This window comes from Mustelus asterias, chromosome 20 (assembly GCF_964213995.1).
Source record: "Mustelus asterias chromosome 20, sMusAst1.hap1.1, whole genome shotgun sequence".
Lineage (NCBI taxonomy): Eukaryota > Metazoa > Chordata > Chondrichthyes > Carcharhiniformes > Triakidae > Mustelus > Mustelus asterias.
Window position 1 is genome coordinate 42193181 of NC_135820.1, and position 16733 is coordinate 42209913.

At 43.5% G+C, this 16733-nt stretch overlaps 1 protein-coding gene across 1 annotated transcript in view; it reads left to right on the forward strand.

The window, feature by feature from the left end:
- atp9a (ATPase phospholipid transporting 9A) overlaps positions 1 to 16733 on the forward strand; it is a 185461-nt gene that overhangs the window by 157494 nt on the left and 11234 nt on the right. The window contains exons 22-26 of the mRNA XM_078236446.1: positions 1134 to 1198; positions 3247 to 3402; positions 4915 to 4979; positions 9044 to 9152; positions 16205 to 16262. Of these exons, the coding sequence (XP_078092572.1) occupies positions 1134 to 1198; positions 3247 to 3402; positions 4915 to 4979; positions 9044 to 9152; positions 16205 to 16262 (453 nt within the window). The remainder of the gene's footprint in view (positions 1 to 1133; positions 1199 to 3246; positions 3403 to 4914; positions 4980 to 9043; positions 9153 to 16204; positions 16263 to 16733) is intronic.

Below are 16733 nucleotides of genomic sequence, written 5' to 3' on the forward strand. Positions count from 1 at the left end.
CTCTAATTCCGTGTTCTGAACACTCCAAAATTAGACTCCTCTCACACTGCTTTAAAATAATTTCATTGCATGCCACGAAGGTTCATTCTGTACAGGATACACACCACAGCCTTCTCCTGGAAGCATTTGTTTACCCATGCTCTTTCATGGATGTGGGCCAAAGTAATCATCATTTAATGTTGCTGCATGTTTGACATTAGTGCCAACTGGGATAATCTCTGGCAGTCGGTTATTACTATCATTGTGAACATTGCAACCTCTCATTTCTTTCCCCTAACCGGCTGCAGACAAAGATAGCTCAGCACTAATGCAAGGAATGGCAGGAAGTCTTCCCAGTGTTCTTACATTAGTCATACATGAGGAGGGAGCACTGCAAATCCAGGGATAGACACCATAATGCTTGAGTTGGCAGAGTAAGATTGGCCTAACTTACAGTTTGACTAGAGCTGCTGATGAAAGATTGGTTTGATAGGGAGTCTTTTGTAAGGGGAGAGGGAAGAGATATTTGGCAGAAGAGTTTTGTGCCTGTGAAAACGGGGAGTAAGAATAAAGAAAATTACAGCACAGGAACAGGCCCTTCGGCCCTCCAAACCTGCACCGACCATGCTGCCCGACTGAACTAAAACCCCCTACCCTTCCAGGGACCATATCCCTCTATTCCCAACCTATTCATGTATTTGTCCAGACGCCGCTTAAAAGTCACTATTGTATCTGCTTCCACTACCTCCCCCGGCAGCGAGTGAAGCTTTCATGTCAGAGAAATCTGAGGGAAGACCATTTATATTTTCACTTGTCAGAGTAAATTAAAACAGAATATGCTGTAATTTTAACATTCACTTTAAGGCCCAGAAATTATATTGAGTTGTTTGTAGTGCACATGTTCTACTCAAGCAAGTGGTGTGTTTATTCACTGAACTATCAGACTATATACCTGAGGATGATTAGGTCATTGCAATAGTGTCTACATTATAGTGTCCTCTTAACTGGCATCTAGCCTGTCCTGATATTGAACAGGGATAATATGATTTACCCTACTCAGCACTGTACCGCTAAGAGACTGAGAAATACGTTGTGCATAATATGTGTTAGATTTAAAACTAGTTTGGAATTTAGAGATGCATATTTTGTTGCAGGTGATGGAGGAAATGATGTCAGTATGATCCAGGCTGCTGACTGTGGAGTGGGGATTGAAGGCAAGGTAAGGGTACTGGGATTTGAAAACCTATCGGTATGTTTAGCTTTTAACGCATTCATGGTTTGTCCTGGTTATACCGGTTAATCTAAGTCAAACAAACTCCAAGTAATGATTTACAAACCAATATGCAATGAGCAGATGCGAACGAGACCCAACCCGTGGGCCAGATGCTCACCTGCACTTATTCGGGTATATAGGGTTGGTTACAAAACTGGACTCACCCCACTGGCAGTTCTGGATTGAGCCAGGGTTCATTCTGCGTACTCCCTGACCACAAATTGATCTGTTTCCACAGCATTTTATATCGCAGATTATTTTGTGTACACACTATTATATAATCAATAGAGAGTGATACATATTACACCTCCATATTGTGTAAAATGCTTTAACAAGTTTAAATTTGCCAAGGTGCTGTAAGAAAAGCAATTGCTGTTAGGTAAACCCATAGACAGAGAGCAGTAAAGTTTAATATGGAATTGCTCCGTTAAAACTATTTGTAACCTTACCGGCAGTGTCCAATCTCAATGCCACGGGTATCATTTGCCTGCCTGCTTCTCAATTTTAGCGCATCTCAGCAAATTTACCTTGCATGTTGCAGCTGGTTGTACAAGAAGCCAGCAATCACTATAGCAGGGCCCAGCACATTGTGTGCTGCCTGAGAGTATCTCTACCCATGGCAAGTGAAGCAACACCACAAAATTAAACTGACTCGGGGGTTTCCTTGATCGGTGTGAGGGAACTAGAAGGCTGAATCTGGATAGCACAGCCACAAGTGGCGGCTTTGTAAAACAAAGGGGCGGCATGGTGGCACAGTGGTTAGCGCTGCTGCCTCACAGCTCCAGGACCCGGGTTCAATTCTGGCCTCCGGTCACTGTGTGGAGTTTGCACATTCTCCCCGTGACTGTGTGGGTTTCCTCCGGGTGCTCCGGTTTCCTCTCACTGTCCAAAGATGTGCAGGTTAGGTTGATTGGTCATGCTAAATTGACTCTAGTGTCAGGGTAATTAGCAGGGAAAGGGCCTGGGTGGAATTGTTGTCGGTGCAGGCTCGATGGGCTGAATGGCCTCCTTCTGCACTGTAGGGATTTTTTAGAAAAAAGCCTAGTCTGATTTTAAACATATAGTATATATACACATGAAACACAATGGATGAATTGTGTCATGCTTATATTTTATAGCTTTTTTATTTAAAAAAAAAATCAGGCTTCTGAGGGAAAAGTCGTCCTGAAGAGTTCAGTATTTTCAAAGCAAAAGGTCACAATCCAGGGAGACAGAGAGGCCACAAGAAACAGGAATTAAGTGACAAGGAGTGATCCACTAGAGACCACTTTCAAGTAGAAAGGAGATATATTATTTTTAACTGGCAGTTGAAGTAAACAAAGTCACCTTCCTTCGGAAATCCGAGAAAAACAGTTTGGAGACCAGTTCAGTGCACGTTTATTTTGCTGGTGCTTATTAGGCTCTGTGGAAATGGACCAAAAAATAGGTTTCATGTAAAACCACTCAGATCAAAAGATCCTCATAAATTCTTTATTTCCCTCAGCAACTTTACAAACTAGATAGTGGAATTTGCGCTTTACTTTGAACCCTGGATAATTAACACAATTAGTTAAAGGTGTCGCACTGACTGACACATTAGTCAGTCAACACTTTTAGAAGTCATGCTAACTGGAGTAGCTTTAGATTTAAATGAATTGTTCTATCTGGTGTAATATAAAATGGAATGGATGTCCCCTTACACTAACTGCGTGACTCATCCAATCTGCTGGAAGTTTAATGGTGCGAGCACGACTTAAATTTGAGTGGTGGACTGAGGTGGTACAGCAGCTTAGAACATTGCCCTTTCTCCTCTGTCACTTGCGATTAGATCTTGCCCGGTGAGATTCAGTTGGCTTCTTCCGTTGCCTTGATCACCGGAAAATTTGTTGTTGTTTTCATCCCTTGCGTCCCAACAGGTAAATGTGCTTGTCAGAAACTATGCTTTAAAGTTTACGATTTACGATAAACGCCCGCTGCTAAACAAAGTCATATGTTTTTCGTTTGAACTTCTTTAGGAAGGAAAACAGGCGTCTCTGGCGTCAGATTTCTCCATAACTCAGTTCAAGCACCTTGGCCGGTTGTTGATGGTCCATGGGCGCAACAGCTACAAGAGATCGGCTGCTCTTAGCCAGTTTGTGATTCACCGGAGTCTGTGTATCAGTACCATGCAGGTAATCAAACCACTGCGTTCTTGGAAACAAATGTTTCATTAAACATAACAAAGAAGATGTGAAAAGTGACAGGATTGCTATGTGTTTCCAGTAAAATAATGCTGCAAACACATAGCAGGTCAGTCAATATCTGTAATAAGAAGCGACATTTTGAGTGCACTTTCATCGCGTTTTGATATATATAATTACACATATTACTTCACAGTAAGGGTAGCACATATGATTATTCTTTCCCTTCCCAACACCCCTCCCCCACTTCCCACCCCAATCCTACTTCATCCCACTTTCAGCAACCATTTTTATCTTTGTTGAGAGAAGACAACAATAATTACCAATCCCAAAACTGGCTTCTTGGTGGACTTGGGAGTGACCGCATACAAGCTCCACGGTCCAGAAAGTGGTATCTTCAGTTGCCTAATTGTGCTGACTTAGCTGGTTTGCATGAATATTGTCTCTTGCTCTGGGGTTTTCTGTCCTCCTCACTCTGGGATCTTCTGCTGCCGCAGCACTATTTTGAGGGGGATCTTCTCCTAGATTCTGTGCTCTCTACAACTTGGAGTTTAAAATATCTGTCAAAGCCTTTTAATATCTCACCAAGTGTTGTTGAGTATTGATCCATACTTTGGGTGTGGAGCACTTCCCCGATCTCTGCCATGCAGTGTTAGCCGAGCCACAGACTGGGAAAATAATTACACTACACAGGAGCTTGTTATGAACCTTGCACAAGATAGCATTATGGCTTTGTAGAAACATAGCACAACAGTCCTAAATTTTGAAGAAGAAAAGGACAATTCATTTATTTTCTATACCATTATCTAGACTGGTGCTAGACTCAGATTGATGTTGCCTTTGGTTATTGTTTCACAAATGGATGCCATTCTAATAAAGGATCACATCACTACATGCGCGGGGGGGGGGATAGAAGTAAAAAAGGATGATGTTCTCTTCCTTTATCTTCAAGAAGAATAAACAATAGTACAACATCAGTAAATGGTTAATGGAATTGTGGACATTGGCAGTTGATGAAACAGGGTTAGAGTGTTCTTTTAAATATTGGCAGCAGTGACCTTCTCTTCACTGCCATTATTTGGTGGGATAGACAGGGAGGCTTCCAGTCTGTCCCACTACCAGTCACGAGACAAGTTACTGGGACATATGGGGGTGAATTTTCCCGTTCCGCCTGCCGCGGGAATCGGAATGGGTGAGGGCGGACCATGGAAAGGTCCGATAACCTCGGGCAGCACTTTCCGGTTTCAGGGCAAGCGTGGCTGGAAAGTCCCGCCCTTTAAAGAGTTGATGTGTTTCCACTCTCCTTGTGGCTAAGCACAAACCTTGACAATTTAGTTTAAGTCAGAAGTAGTGACGTGGAAGACCACAACGGTGACTCCATTTCACTGCCGGTCCACTAACACTTTCTGTAATTGTCTGTTTCAAAAGCAAACACAAAAATGTCCAACTTTGATGCCAGTTAAAATAGCTCCATTTGACAACTAACTCTGTATCTTTCCACAGGCTGTTTTCTCGTCAGTATTTTACTTTGCTTCTATCCCTCTGTACCAAGGTTTCCTTGTCATAGGGTAAGTGAGTTGTATATATTTTTAGTTATACAAGGACTGATGCAACTTCCAGACTAATTACTGTAACTTATAGCTTTATTAAAGAGTGACGATCATCTCTGAGAAAATCTGAATTAGTCCACTGTACAGTATGAAAAGTGATATGTAGATTAATTTTAAAAAGTTTAATTATTAGTCACAAGTAAGGCTTACATTAACACTGCAATGAAGTTACTGTGAAATTCAGGTGCAAACAACAAATTATTGCCACAATTGATCCCTTAAAAGAAAATTGTTACTCTATTCCTAACCCCCATCTGCATTGTGAGTAAAATGAAAATTTGTAACTGTTCTGATTCAGAGGGTTTTTGAGGTTAACAATAATGCCCTATTAAAATGTGACAAATTCTCCATTCGGCTGGTTCCTATTGTCAGCTGGGTTTCCTCGGGAATGTTTTGAAGGGCAAGTCACTGTGTATCCCTCCAGGAGTTGGGAAGTGGTATGTTGATCGGGATTGAGGATGGTGGGAGGGGAGAACTGAACCCTAAAACAGTTCCTTAAAGGCAATGATACTCAATGTGGTATCTTAAATCTGAGCGGTTATTTGCTGTGGATTTTTTTATCACAATTAACATTTTTTTAAAAATACTAATTAATTTCGCTGTGATCATCTTCAACCAATTATGCAAAAACTTGCTTTGGAGTACAGTATTTTAAAATTAAAGATTAGTGCAGAACTTCACTGTTCACATTAAGCCAGATGTTAAAACTCATTGGTAAGGAATGTAGTGCTATATCATTTTAGGTGACTAGCTAGGGTAAAGTCATGCCACTTTAAGGGCACAAAGCCAAACTGGAAAGTCAACAGAGCCTCAACTATTCAGAGTTGAGGTGTTATTTTCTCCTGAAACTTTGCAAATTGCAGCCATGATTTTCTGGCCATGTCATGCCCGGCGCAAAATGCATTAGAGTGGACTGGGGCCAGAGAATTGCGGGTGAGGGGTTCAGCATGAGGAAGGGCAGGAACCAGATTAACATATTTCAATGCGTATTTAAATATGCAGAGTCCATTCGAGGCCGGATCTTCCTTGTTCCCAGAACTTTCTGACCCTTGGGCACTGCAAGAAACCAGTGAGAGAATCACTACTGGTCTCCACAAACGGAGACTAGGCGTGATGGCCTCGCTGGGGAGGAGGGGTGGCTCGGAGGCCATTGAAGACCCTGGTGGTCAGGTCATGGCTGGGCATTGCCCATCTGGCAGTGCCAGCTTGGCAGTGCCAACTGATTCCCTAGCAGTGCCCAATTGGATACTGCAAGGTGGGCATTGCCAGGGTGCCAGGGGTAGTGCCAAGGGAGCTGGGGCATTAGGGGTGGAGCTTAAGGGGGTGAAGCCTGCGGGGGAGTGAAGCCTGAGGGGCTGATCATGAAGGGGGGCATGAAACGAGGTTGGGGGGGTGCGGGGGAGAATCAAGAATGAGGGTCAGGATGTGGGGGTGGTCACGAAGGGAGCATGAAGTGGGGGCAGTCATGATGGGGAGGGGTCATAAAGGGGACCCATTTGGAGTGCTCCAGTCCCTATGCCACTGATCTTTGTTAGGGAGGGTGGTTGGGGAAGTATTCCTTCAGTGAGGGGGGGGGCGGGAGGGGGTGGGTCCCCGATGTCCATGGGGGAGTGTGAGGATCCTCAATTTCAATTTGAGATTGGGGCACCCTTTAAAAATGGCGCCCGAAATCTGTGAAGCCGGACTCACCAGCGCTATTTAAGTCCTGCTCCTTTCAGAACCGGTGCGAAACTCGCCACTCTCCCAAAAAAAAACAACCAAGTGCAGAGAGATTGTGATCTGCTTTGCGTCAGGAGGGAAGATTTCTCTGAAATGGCACTTAGGCCAGAATTCTCCGGCTGTTCACGCCCCGCCGCCACTGCAGGGGAACAGGCAGAATATTCCAGCCTTAGTCATTGTTTTGGGAAAATTCCACCCTGTTTGTCAGTATTAGACTCCAGTTCAGAAGCACACTATAACTGTACACATATGTCACAAACACTGACACAAGTGATGATACCCATAGAATCCCTACAGTGCAGAAGGAGGCTATTCAGCCCATCCAGTCTGCACTGACCACAATCTCACCCAAGCCCTATTTCCGTAACCCCATGCATTTACCCTAGCTAGTCCCTCTGACATTAAGGGGCAATTTACCATGGCCAATCCACAGAACCTACGCATCTTTGGGTGTCATCAATATGCAACACCACAGTAAATTCTGCAATATATCCAAATCGCCTGTGGTGTTGCTCGTGACTGATCTATTGCCTTAAAAGCAGTGTAATAACATAGAATTCCAAATGTATTATTCTACTAACATGAATCAGTGTTGCTTCATGACTTCATATCTTAATTGTTAAATAAACAGTGCATGAATGGTCCTTTGCTGTTCAGGATCATTGTGATTGGAATGTGCTTTGGAATACACTTGTTAATTTCAACCTACAGCATAGCAGGATGCATGTGTCAATTTAAAATTATTTCTATTTCATGCTGTGACTCAGAACTCAGAATGAAATAAAAACAGAAAATGCTGGAAACACCACCCCCCAATTATTATCCTTCCGAGGCTGCTGTCTGAACTGTGTCTGCAACTGAGTCATTGCATGTCTCACTGCTGTCGGCGTGACAGAGTTCTTTGCAAGATATTGCCCTCATTAGGAGAATTTCTTTTAAAATTCATTCATGGTGGAGCCAGTATGTATTGCCAATCCCTGCCCTCCAACTGAAAGGCTCCGCTCAGCCGTTTCGGTAGACAATTTAAGAGTCAAACACCTTGCTTTGGGTCTGCAGTCACATTTGGATCAGACCAGGTAAGGATGACAGATTTAGTGAACCAGATGGGTTTTTATGACAATTGGCAATAGTTTCATGGTCATCATTAGACTTTTAATTCCAGATTTTTATTGAATTCAAATTCCACCTTCTGCGATGATGGCATTCGAACCCTGGTCCCCAGATCATTGCCCTGGTTCTCTAGATTAGTAGTCCAGTGACAATACCAATGTGCCACTGCCTCCCCTGTCAGTGAGATGAGTGTATCCTACCAAACTAACAGTGCACATGGCTTCTGATGTAGCATGCAAGTGGGTAGGATATTATTATTTATTGTAAGGGGCATTGATTACGAAAGTAGGAAGGTAATGCTTCAATTTTACAGGGCATTGGTGAGACCACATCTGGAGTATTGTGTACAGTATTGGTCTCCTTATTTAAAGAAGGATGCATTAGAAGCAGTTCAGAGAAGGTTTGTTAGACTAATACCAGGAATGGGTCAGTTGCCTTATGATGAAAGGTTCGAGAGGTTAGATTTGTATTTGGAGTTTAGAAGAGTAAGAGGTGACTTGATCAAAACCTTTAAGATCCTGAAGGGTATTGACAGGATGAATGTAGCGAAGATATTTCCACTTGTGGAAGAATCTAGAACTAGGGGGTCATTGTGTAAAATAAGGGGTTGCCCATTTAAGATGGAGAAGCGGAGATTTTTTTTCTCTGCATGTCTCGAGACACCTCTTCCTCAAAAGGCAGTGGAAGCAGAATTTTTGAACGTTTTAAAGCAGAGCTAGATAGATTCTTGACTACCAAGGGGGTGAAAGGTTATTGGAGGTAGGCAAGAATGTGGGGTTGAGGTTACTATCAAATCAGCCATGAATGGCGGAGCAGACTCGAGGGGCCGAGTGGCCTGCTCCTGCTCATAATTTGTATGTTCGTACGACTCAGTGAACAGCAGACCAATTTCAAGATGAGCTGAAACGAATTCTTGATCTTGCCCGTAACCTTCCTCTCTCTCTTCTCCATGCTGCCTGCTCTCTCGTTTTCTCTCTGTGAGGTCAAGACAGCATCAAGATGTTTACTTCCCCCCCAATGCATGATTTAACAGGTTTCATAACACCAGGAATGAACCACACTTGCAAGCTATGGTTTGACGACCACTGTTCTAAGGTCAAATAAATCATTTTTTTAAAAATCAGGAGGCCTTAGTTATTGTGTTAAAGTAGCTTGTGCAAATGAAAAGTGATATTTTCTATCTGTCTCCTCAGGTATTCAACAATTTATACAATGTTCCCAGTGTTCTCTCTCGTTCTGGACAAGGATGTGAAATCAGAAGTTGCAATGCTGTATCCAGAATTATACAAAGATCTTACCAAGGTACACATTGGAATAATTCTCTGTGTAAACTCTTTTGTAACCTACATTTATATTATCTCAATTTCATTTTTAGAATTTGGCAAAGTCCAGCTAAATGTATTTAGACTGATACGTTTTGCATATCTAAATTTATAAATATATATGCAGTCTTCTTTCTTCATCTTCTTTCATGGGATGTGGGCGTCACTGGCTAGACCAGCATTTTTAATTCCCGCCCCTAATTGCCCTTGAGAATGTGGTGGTGAACTGCCTACTTGAACCCACAATGCTGTTAATGAGGGAATTCTAGGATTTTGACGTGACAACGGTGAAGGAATGCGATCAATTTCCAAATCAGGATGATGTGTGTCCTGGAGGGAAACTTGCAGGTGCTGGTGTTCCCATGCATCTGATGCCCTTGTCCTTCTAAGTGGTATAGGGCGCTTGTTTGTAAGGTACTGTTGAAGAAGCCTTGGTGAGTTGCTCCAGTGCATCTTGTAGATGGTACACACTGCTGCCACTGTGAGTTGGTGGTGGAGGAATGAATGTTTAAGGTGCTGGATGGGGTGCCAATCAAGTGAACTGTTTTGTCCAAGCATGATGCTGAGCTTCTTGAGTGTTGTTGGAGCTGCACTCATTTAGACAAGTGGAGAGTATCCATCACGTTCATGACTTGTGCCTTATACATGTGGACATGCATTGGGAGTTAGGATTTGAGTTATTCTCTGCAGAATTCCCAGCCTCTGACCTGCTCTTGTAGCCACAGTATTTATATGGCTAGTCCAGTTCAGTTTCTGGTCGATGTTAACACTAAGATGTTAATAGTGGGGGATTCAGCAAGGATAATGCCATGAATGTCAAGGGAGATAGTTGGATTATCTCTTGTTGGAGATGGTTACTGCCTGGTACTTGAGCGACACAAATGTTACTTGCCACATGTCAGCCAAGTCTGAATGTTGTCCAGGTCTTGCTGCACATGGGTACAGATTGCTTCAGTATCTGGGGAGTCACAAATGGTTCTGAATATTATGCAGTCATCCTAATTTTTGACCTTATGATGGAGCGAAGGCCATTGATGAGGCAGCTGGAGATGGACACAATCCTGAGGAACTCCTGCAGTGATGTCCTGGGATTGAGATGATTGACCTCCAACAGCCACAACCATTTTCCTTTGTGCTAAATTTGACTCCAACCAGTGGAAAGTTTCCCTGTTTCCCATTGATTCCAGATTTGCTAGGGCTCCTTGAATCCACACTTGTTCAAATGCTGCTTTAGTATCAAGGGCAGTTATTCTTACCTCACCTCTGGAGTTCAGCTCTTTTGTCAAAGTTTAGACTAATGAGTGGCTCTGGAGGAACCTAAACTGAGCCTCAGTGATCAAGTTATTGCTGAGTGAGTGCTGCTTGATAACACTGTTAATGACACCTCCCATCACTATGCTGACATTATTAATATAACAGCATTTTTGAGGGAATGAGTCATCATGGTACTTTACTTACATTTATATTGTGTCTTTCATGACTTCAGGACATCCCAGACCACTATACAATCAATGAAGTACTTCTGAAGAGTCGTCACTCACCGTTTACCATTTTGTGTAGAGAGAAAAGCTCAAGATGCATTTATATTGCTACCCAATGCTGGAATTGTGAAAATGTTTCTATTGTAAAACTGTACCCATCAGGTTGAAGAATATTAGTCTCAGGGTCTGGCCTTTCCCTCATTTCACACATACAGCAACAGCAACAAACACTCCCAGGATCAGATACAGCACAGGTTAGGAGCAGAGGAATGTCTCAACTTTGCCGACCTAATAATGTAGCACAGCCCCAACAGGGTTGCTACATTGCATGTTCCTATTTCCTGTGGTTTAGCAGCAAATCACTAGTGATTTCAACCATAGTTTGAAAGCATAATTCGGAGAGAAATTTGAAAACTTCAGTGCACATTACAGCCTTTTATAACTCAGAAACCATGAGAATGGAGGCTTTAGAAACAATGTGCAGTCCTTTGTGGATACAATGATCTGATGCGCCGTGATAAAATAAAATGAAATAATTACAGGATCAAATTGAAATGTGGATTTGAATTTTTAATATACCTTCTCGATGTCACAGATATACCATAGATCCTGGTATTCAGCAACGTAACTGCTTGCATTCACACGGTGCATTTAGTTTCTGCTTGACAAAGGATGCTGAGCGCCAGTTTAAAAGTGAGAAGTGACGATTGAAATGATAATTGAAAAGAGAAGAACGTCAGAGCGAGGCAGCAAGGTGAACAGGTTGATGTGGGGATTGTGTGAGCAGGGCGGCTCTGCCACCGATGGGGTGGATGTTGGTGAGAGGATGTCAGGGAGGCAACTCCAGGAGACTGAAGGGCACAATACAAGTGGGGAATTTCCCGCCACTGAGCTGTTTGTCGGTTTGCCAACATCCAGGACTTAATGCAGAAGAGAATGAAGCTGGAGGAGTTTTGAAATGAGTTTGCATTTGTGTAGGGTGGGTTCAGAAGGGTGGCTTTGGAGCAGTCAAATTTTGAACTAACAAGGATATGGTTAAGCATTTCAGCAGTGACAAAGGTGATGTAGGGCTGAAGGTGGTCAGTGTTATGGAGCTGGATTAAACAAGTCCTGGTGCTGAATAGGAAGTAGTATTTGAAGCTCTGTTCAGAATTCATTACATCCCTCAGAAACACTTGGACATACCTTTCCATATAAAAGGCATTGTATGAATACAAGCTTGTTGTTAGATATAGAATACAGAAACCCTACAGTGCAGAAGGAGGCCATTCAGCCCATCGAGCCTGCACCGACAACAATCCCACCCAGGCCCTATCCCCTTAACCCCAAATATTTAGCCTGCTAATCCCTCTAACCTACACATCCCAGGACACTAAGGGGAAATTTAGCATGGCCAATGCACCTAACCCTCACATCTTTGGACTGTGGGAGGAAACCAGAGCACCCGGAGGAAACGTGCAAACTCCACACAAACAGTGACCCAAGCCGGGAATCGAACCCAGGTTCCTGGAGCCGTGAGGCAACAGTGTTAACCACTGTGCCGCCCATAAATAATGGTGCTTGTTGATAAACAAGGCTTTTGATAAAGTCCCTCATGACAGACTGGTCAAGAAAGTAAGGGCCCATGGGATCGAAGGTGAAGTGGCACATTGGATCCAAAGTTGGCTGAGAGGCAGGAAGCTGAGAGTGATGGTCAAGGAAGTCTGTTTCCAGTGGGGTTCCGCAGGGCTCAGTGCTGGAGACCTTGCTATTGGTGGTGTACATTAATGATTTGGACTTAATCAAAATTGGCAGGATAGTGAGGAGGATAGCCATAGACTGCAGGAAGATATCAATGGACTGGTCAGATGGTCAGAGCAGTGGCAAATGGAATTCAACCTGGTAATGCATTTCGGTAGGGCTAACAAGACAAAGGATTACACTCTGAATGGTAGAACGCTGGAAAGCACTGAAGGACCTTGGATAGCATGTTCACAGATCCCTGAAGGTAGCAAGGCAGGGAGTTAAAGTGGTTAAGAAGGCATATGGGATACTTGCCCTTACCTGAGGCATGGAATACAAGAGCAGGGAGTTCATGCTAACTGTATAAACCGCTGGTTAGGCCACAGCTGGAGTACTGTGTACAGTTCGGGTCACCACATTGTAGGAAGGATGTGATTGCACCGGAGAGGGTGCAGAGGAGATTCACCAGGATGCTGCCTGGGCTGGAAGGTCTGAGCTATAGGAAAGATAGCTGGGGCTGTTTTACTTCTAGCAGCAAAGGTTGAGAGGGGACCTAATCCCCCTCATGCATAGATAGGGTAGATAGCAATGCACTTTTTCCATTCACAGAGGGTTCAATAATCAGGGATATAGATTTAAAGTAAGAGGTACAAGGCTAAGAGAGGAAACTTTTTCACCCAAAGGTGGTGGGAGTCTGAAACTCTCTGCCTGAAAGTGTGGTTGAGTCAGAAACACTCATAACATTTAAGAATTATTTGGATATTCATTTGTGTGGCCATAATCTCTAGGGCTACGGGCCAGGTGCTGGAAAATAGAATTAGTGTAGTCAGATCTTTGTTGACTGGTGTGGACACGATGGGCTGAATGGCCTCTTGTGTGGTAAACGTCCATGATTCTGTAGTCAATGTTCCGAGAAGTGCACAGAGTGTTGACTCAAAGGGAAAAGCAGTGTAAAACTCGCAGGCTGCGCAATCGGTTTTTCTTGCGATATTGAACTGCACGCTGCAATTTCAAAATGGGGGGTCGCGATTCACGCAGTCAGCTGGAGGAGTGGGACCTAAGAAAGCCAACAACACCAGGAATCCCGAGGTGGGGGGGGCCTCAATTGCTGAGTTAAATAAAAGACAACACCTCCTCACGTACACAGGGAACCGCCCCCACATACATGGAGAACCCCCTCCCCATCTAGATATCGAGACACCCCATGGACATGGGGAATGTCCCCCCCTCCACGGACGAACCTCAGGACCCCATGTACACAGTAACCCCCCCCCCCCTCACAGACATTGAGACACCCCCCAATGGACTTCAAGACCTCCATGTACACAAGAATCCCTCCCCTCCCCTCCCCGACAGACATAGAAACCCTCCCCCATGTACATGTAGACCCCTGCATACATGGGCAACCCCGCCTCCTATGGACATCAGGATTCCCCTCATGCAGAAGACCAACCCCCCACCCCCGCAGTTAAGGGGACCCCCTGCAGTAGAGCCCTCCAGAGGACTTGCCTGGGCATATCCCTCACTGCCCAGGTGCTATACTCGGCATGGTCATCTTCACTGGTTTTTGATTTTGAAAATCAGTAGTGCTGGGATTTAGGAGGAAGGTGGATGTAGCAGGACCACACAAATCAGGTTCATGCCCTTCCTGATTTCCTCACCAGCAGGGAGCTGGGAAGATCTCATTCTGTGATCTCACCAGTGCAAATCCCATTTTTGGCTTCTTGCGAGATTTAGCGGCCATTAGGGGATTAGTGCCCACAGTCAACGGGGCCGTTAGGTCAGGACCTCTGAATCTATTGACTGATTCAGTGTGAATTAGCAGCTGCAAGACAGGTAGAGTTGTAACCAAGCTTAGATCATTTTTGGTATGTTGGATTTGTGGATATTTGTATTTGGTTGGGTGCCCTATCGGTTTTATCTGGAGGGTCTATGCCCAAAAAATGATCAGAATTTCTGAGCAGCACCTTGCTATGATAAGGGATTAGCCATTCTGGTCTGAAACATTCTGGAACAAATGTATATTTTATTCAAAAGTGCCATTTGGAGACCAACATTTAAACCTCGTTTCTAAACGTGCTCCATTTCCAACTACTTATAACGTAATATGGGACAGGAACTAGCAGGATCCTTTGCTGATGACATCATTCTGCCAGTCCCTTCTCTTGTGACCTCCGTATGATGCGATGAAGGTCAATGGAAGAAATGCCTGTCCACATTTTTGGCATACTTTCATTAACAATAAAAAAGATGTGGAAAATTGCCTATGACAAATCTCAACACTAATTCCTCTCCTGCTCACTCAAGTAGCACTGGAACTGTACCCCAAAAACAACAGAATTTCCAAGGTCACCTTATTAGCCATGTTGAGAACACAGGAAAACGATCTAACTGAGGAGGAGTTGGACTTGAACCCATGTTCTGTTGGATGACCACAACACTCAATGGACCTGATGAGCCCCAATTTCTTTTTTAACCACTTGCCTCTCCTCCTATCCTGAGGTACTGATCCCCTGATGACAACCTAGTCAAATGTCTCAACCCAAGTGGCCAATTCTTAATGTGTGAATTTAATAGATGATTTAATAATAGCGGGGGCATCATCACACATTTATTCAATATCCACAATGCATTTTGCAAGCTGGCTAACTAGTTAATGAAAAGAGCAGGAATCATTGCTGACTATTGTTTCACTCGCTTTCTAACTTGTGAGACTTCAATCACTGTTAGTGCTCCCACTACTACCCTGGCTGATGCCAGTGAATTTAGTTCAGTTTATGGGTTGTATGTAGGATATTCCTGGTACTTTAAGGCTCTCTATCTTGTCCACTATATCAACTGACTGAGCCACCGGGGGGCGGGGGGGAGGGTGGGGGGATTGAAGGCTTAAGTACCATTTTGGCCTGGCTCTGTGGTTATGGAGATCACTTTGAAAAGTCTGCGGTCACGTAAATAGTCTCTCAGACCTGCTCATCACAGCCCTTCTGAAGTTGAAGGTCAGTAGGTGGGATACTTTGTGGTTACCTAGTGAGACAGAGAAAATTTTCATTTGGAGCACAGAGTGGGAGAGTTTATTGCCCATCGCCACAGCCTCTGCTTTGAATTTTTGTAAATATTGAAAAACATAAAAGCGCAGAGTACCGGAAGAATCTGAAACATTTTTAATAGTATACAGCAATGGAAGTATACTAGATAATTATGATCTGCTTTAGGTGTTAAGTAAACAGTAAATGTAGCTCCCATTAATAACAAAAGACTTTTAGAGAAGGGCATGGCATGGTATCTTTGTTTGCATTGTAAAGAGTTGGGAAACTTTTTCTGTTGATTGAGCTAGTTTCCTTTATTATCAAAGCTCATCAGTGACTTCAGATAATGAAGCTTTTGAGCTGTTTTACCAGCACTAAAAACAAATGTTTCAGCAATTATACAATGAATGCAGTATTGCATCTGTGCTGACAGATTTCAAAACTCCCAAGTCTAACTTGACAAAGATACAATGGAAATTTCTGCTGCAGCAGATACAGTTAAAGCAACAGTTCCAGGAATGTGTTACTGCTTCAAAACTCCGAATACCAGAATAACTCTATAACTTGCTAAGTGCGTCAATTCATTCGTTTCCAAAGAAATCTAAATTAAGTCTGTTGTGAACTTTACCTCTGAATCTGAAAATAACACTTTTAATTGCAAATTTGGAAAAATATCAGCGCTCTCTTGCACAATACCTGCAAGAATGGCTCTGTATACTGAGGGTTAAAATGTTGACTTGTAACTGTAACCGTAAAAGTGCAGGAGTGTCTGCAAAACTGATTCTTTCCTTTCTCTATTTCAGGGTCGACCACTCTCTTTTAAAACCTTCTTGATTTGGGTTTTAATTAGTATATACCAAGGTATGGAAATTACATTTTATTACGGTTTGTGGTGGCACAGTGGTTAGCACTGCTGCCTCACAGCACCAGGAACCCAGGTTCGATTCCAGCCTTGGGTGACTGTTAGTGTGGAGTTTGCATGTTCTCCCCATGTTTGTGTGGGTTTCCTCCGGGTGCTCCGGTTTCCCCCCTCAGTCCAAAGGCGTGCAGGTTAGGTGGCTTGGCCATGGTAAATTACCCCTTAGTGTCCCAAGATGTGTAGATTAGGGGGATTAGTGGGGTAAATGTGTGGGGTTATGGGGATTGAGCGGTGGGGTGGGCCTGAGTAAGATGCTCTTTCAGAGAGTCGGTGCAGACTTGATGAGTCAAATGGCATCTTCTGCACTGTAGGGATTATATGATCTTACAAGTGGATGTTTAAAAAAAAAACCTTGCAATTTATGACCTCAGGAATTTCAAAAGTGGTTATAGACAATTGTGCACCGTTGAAGT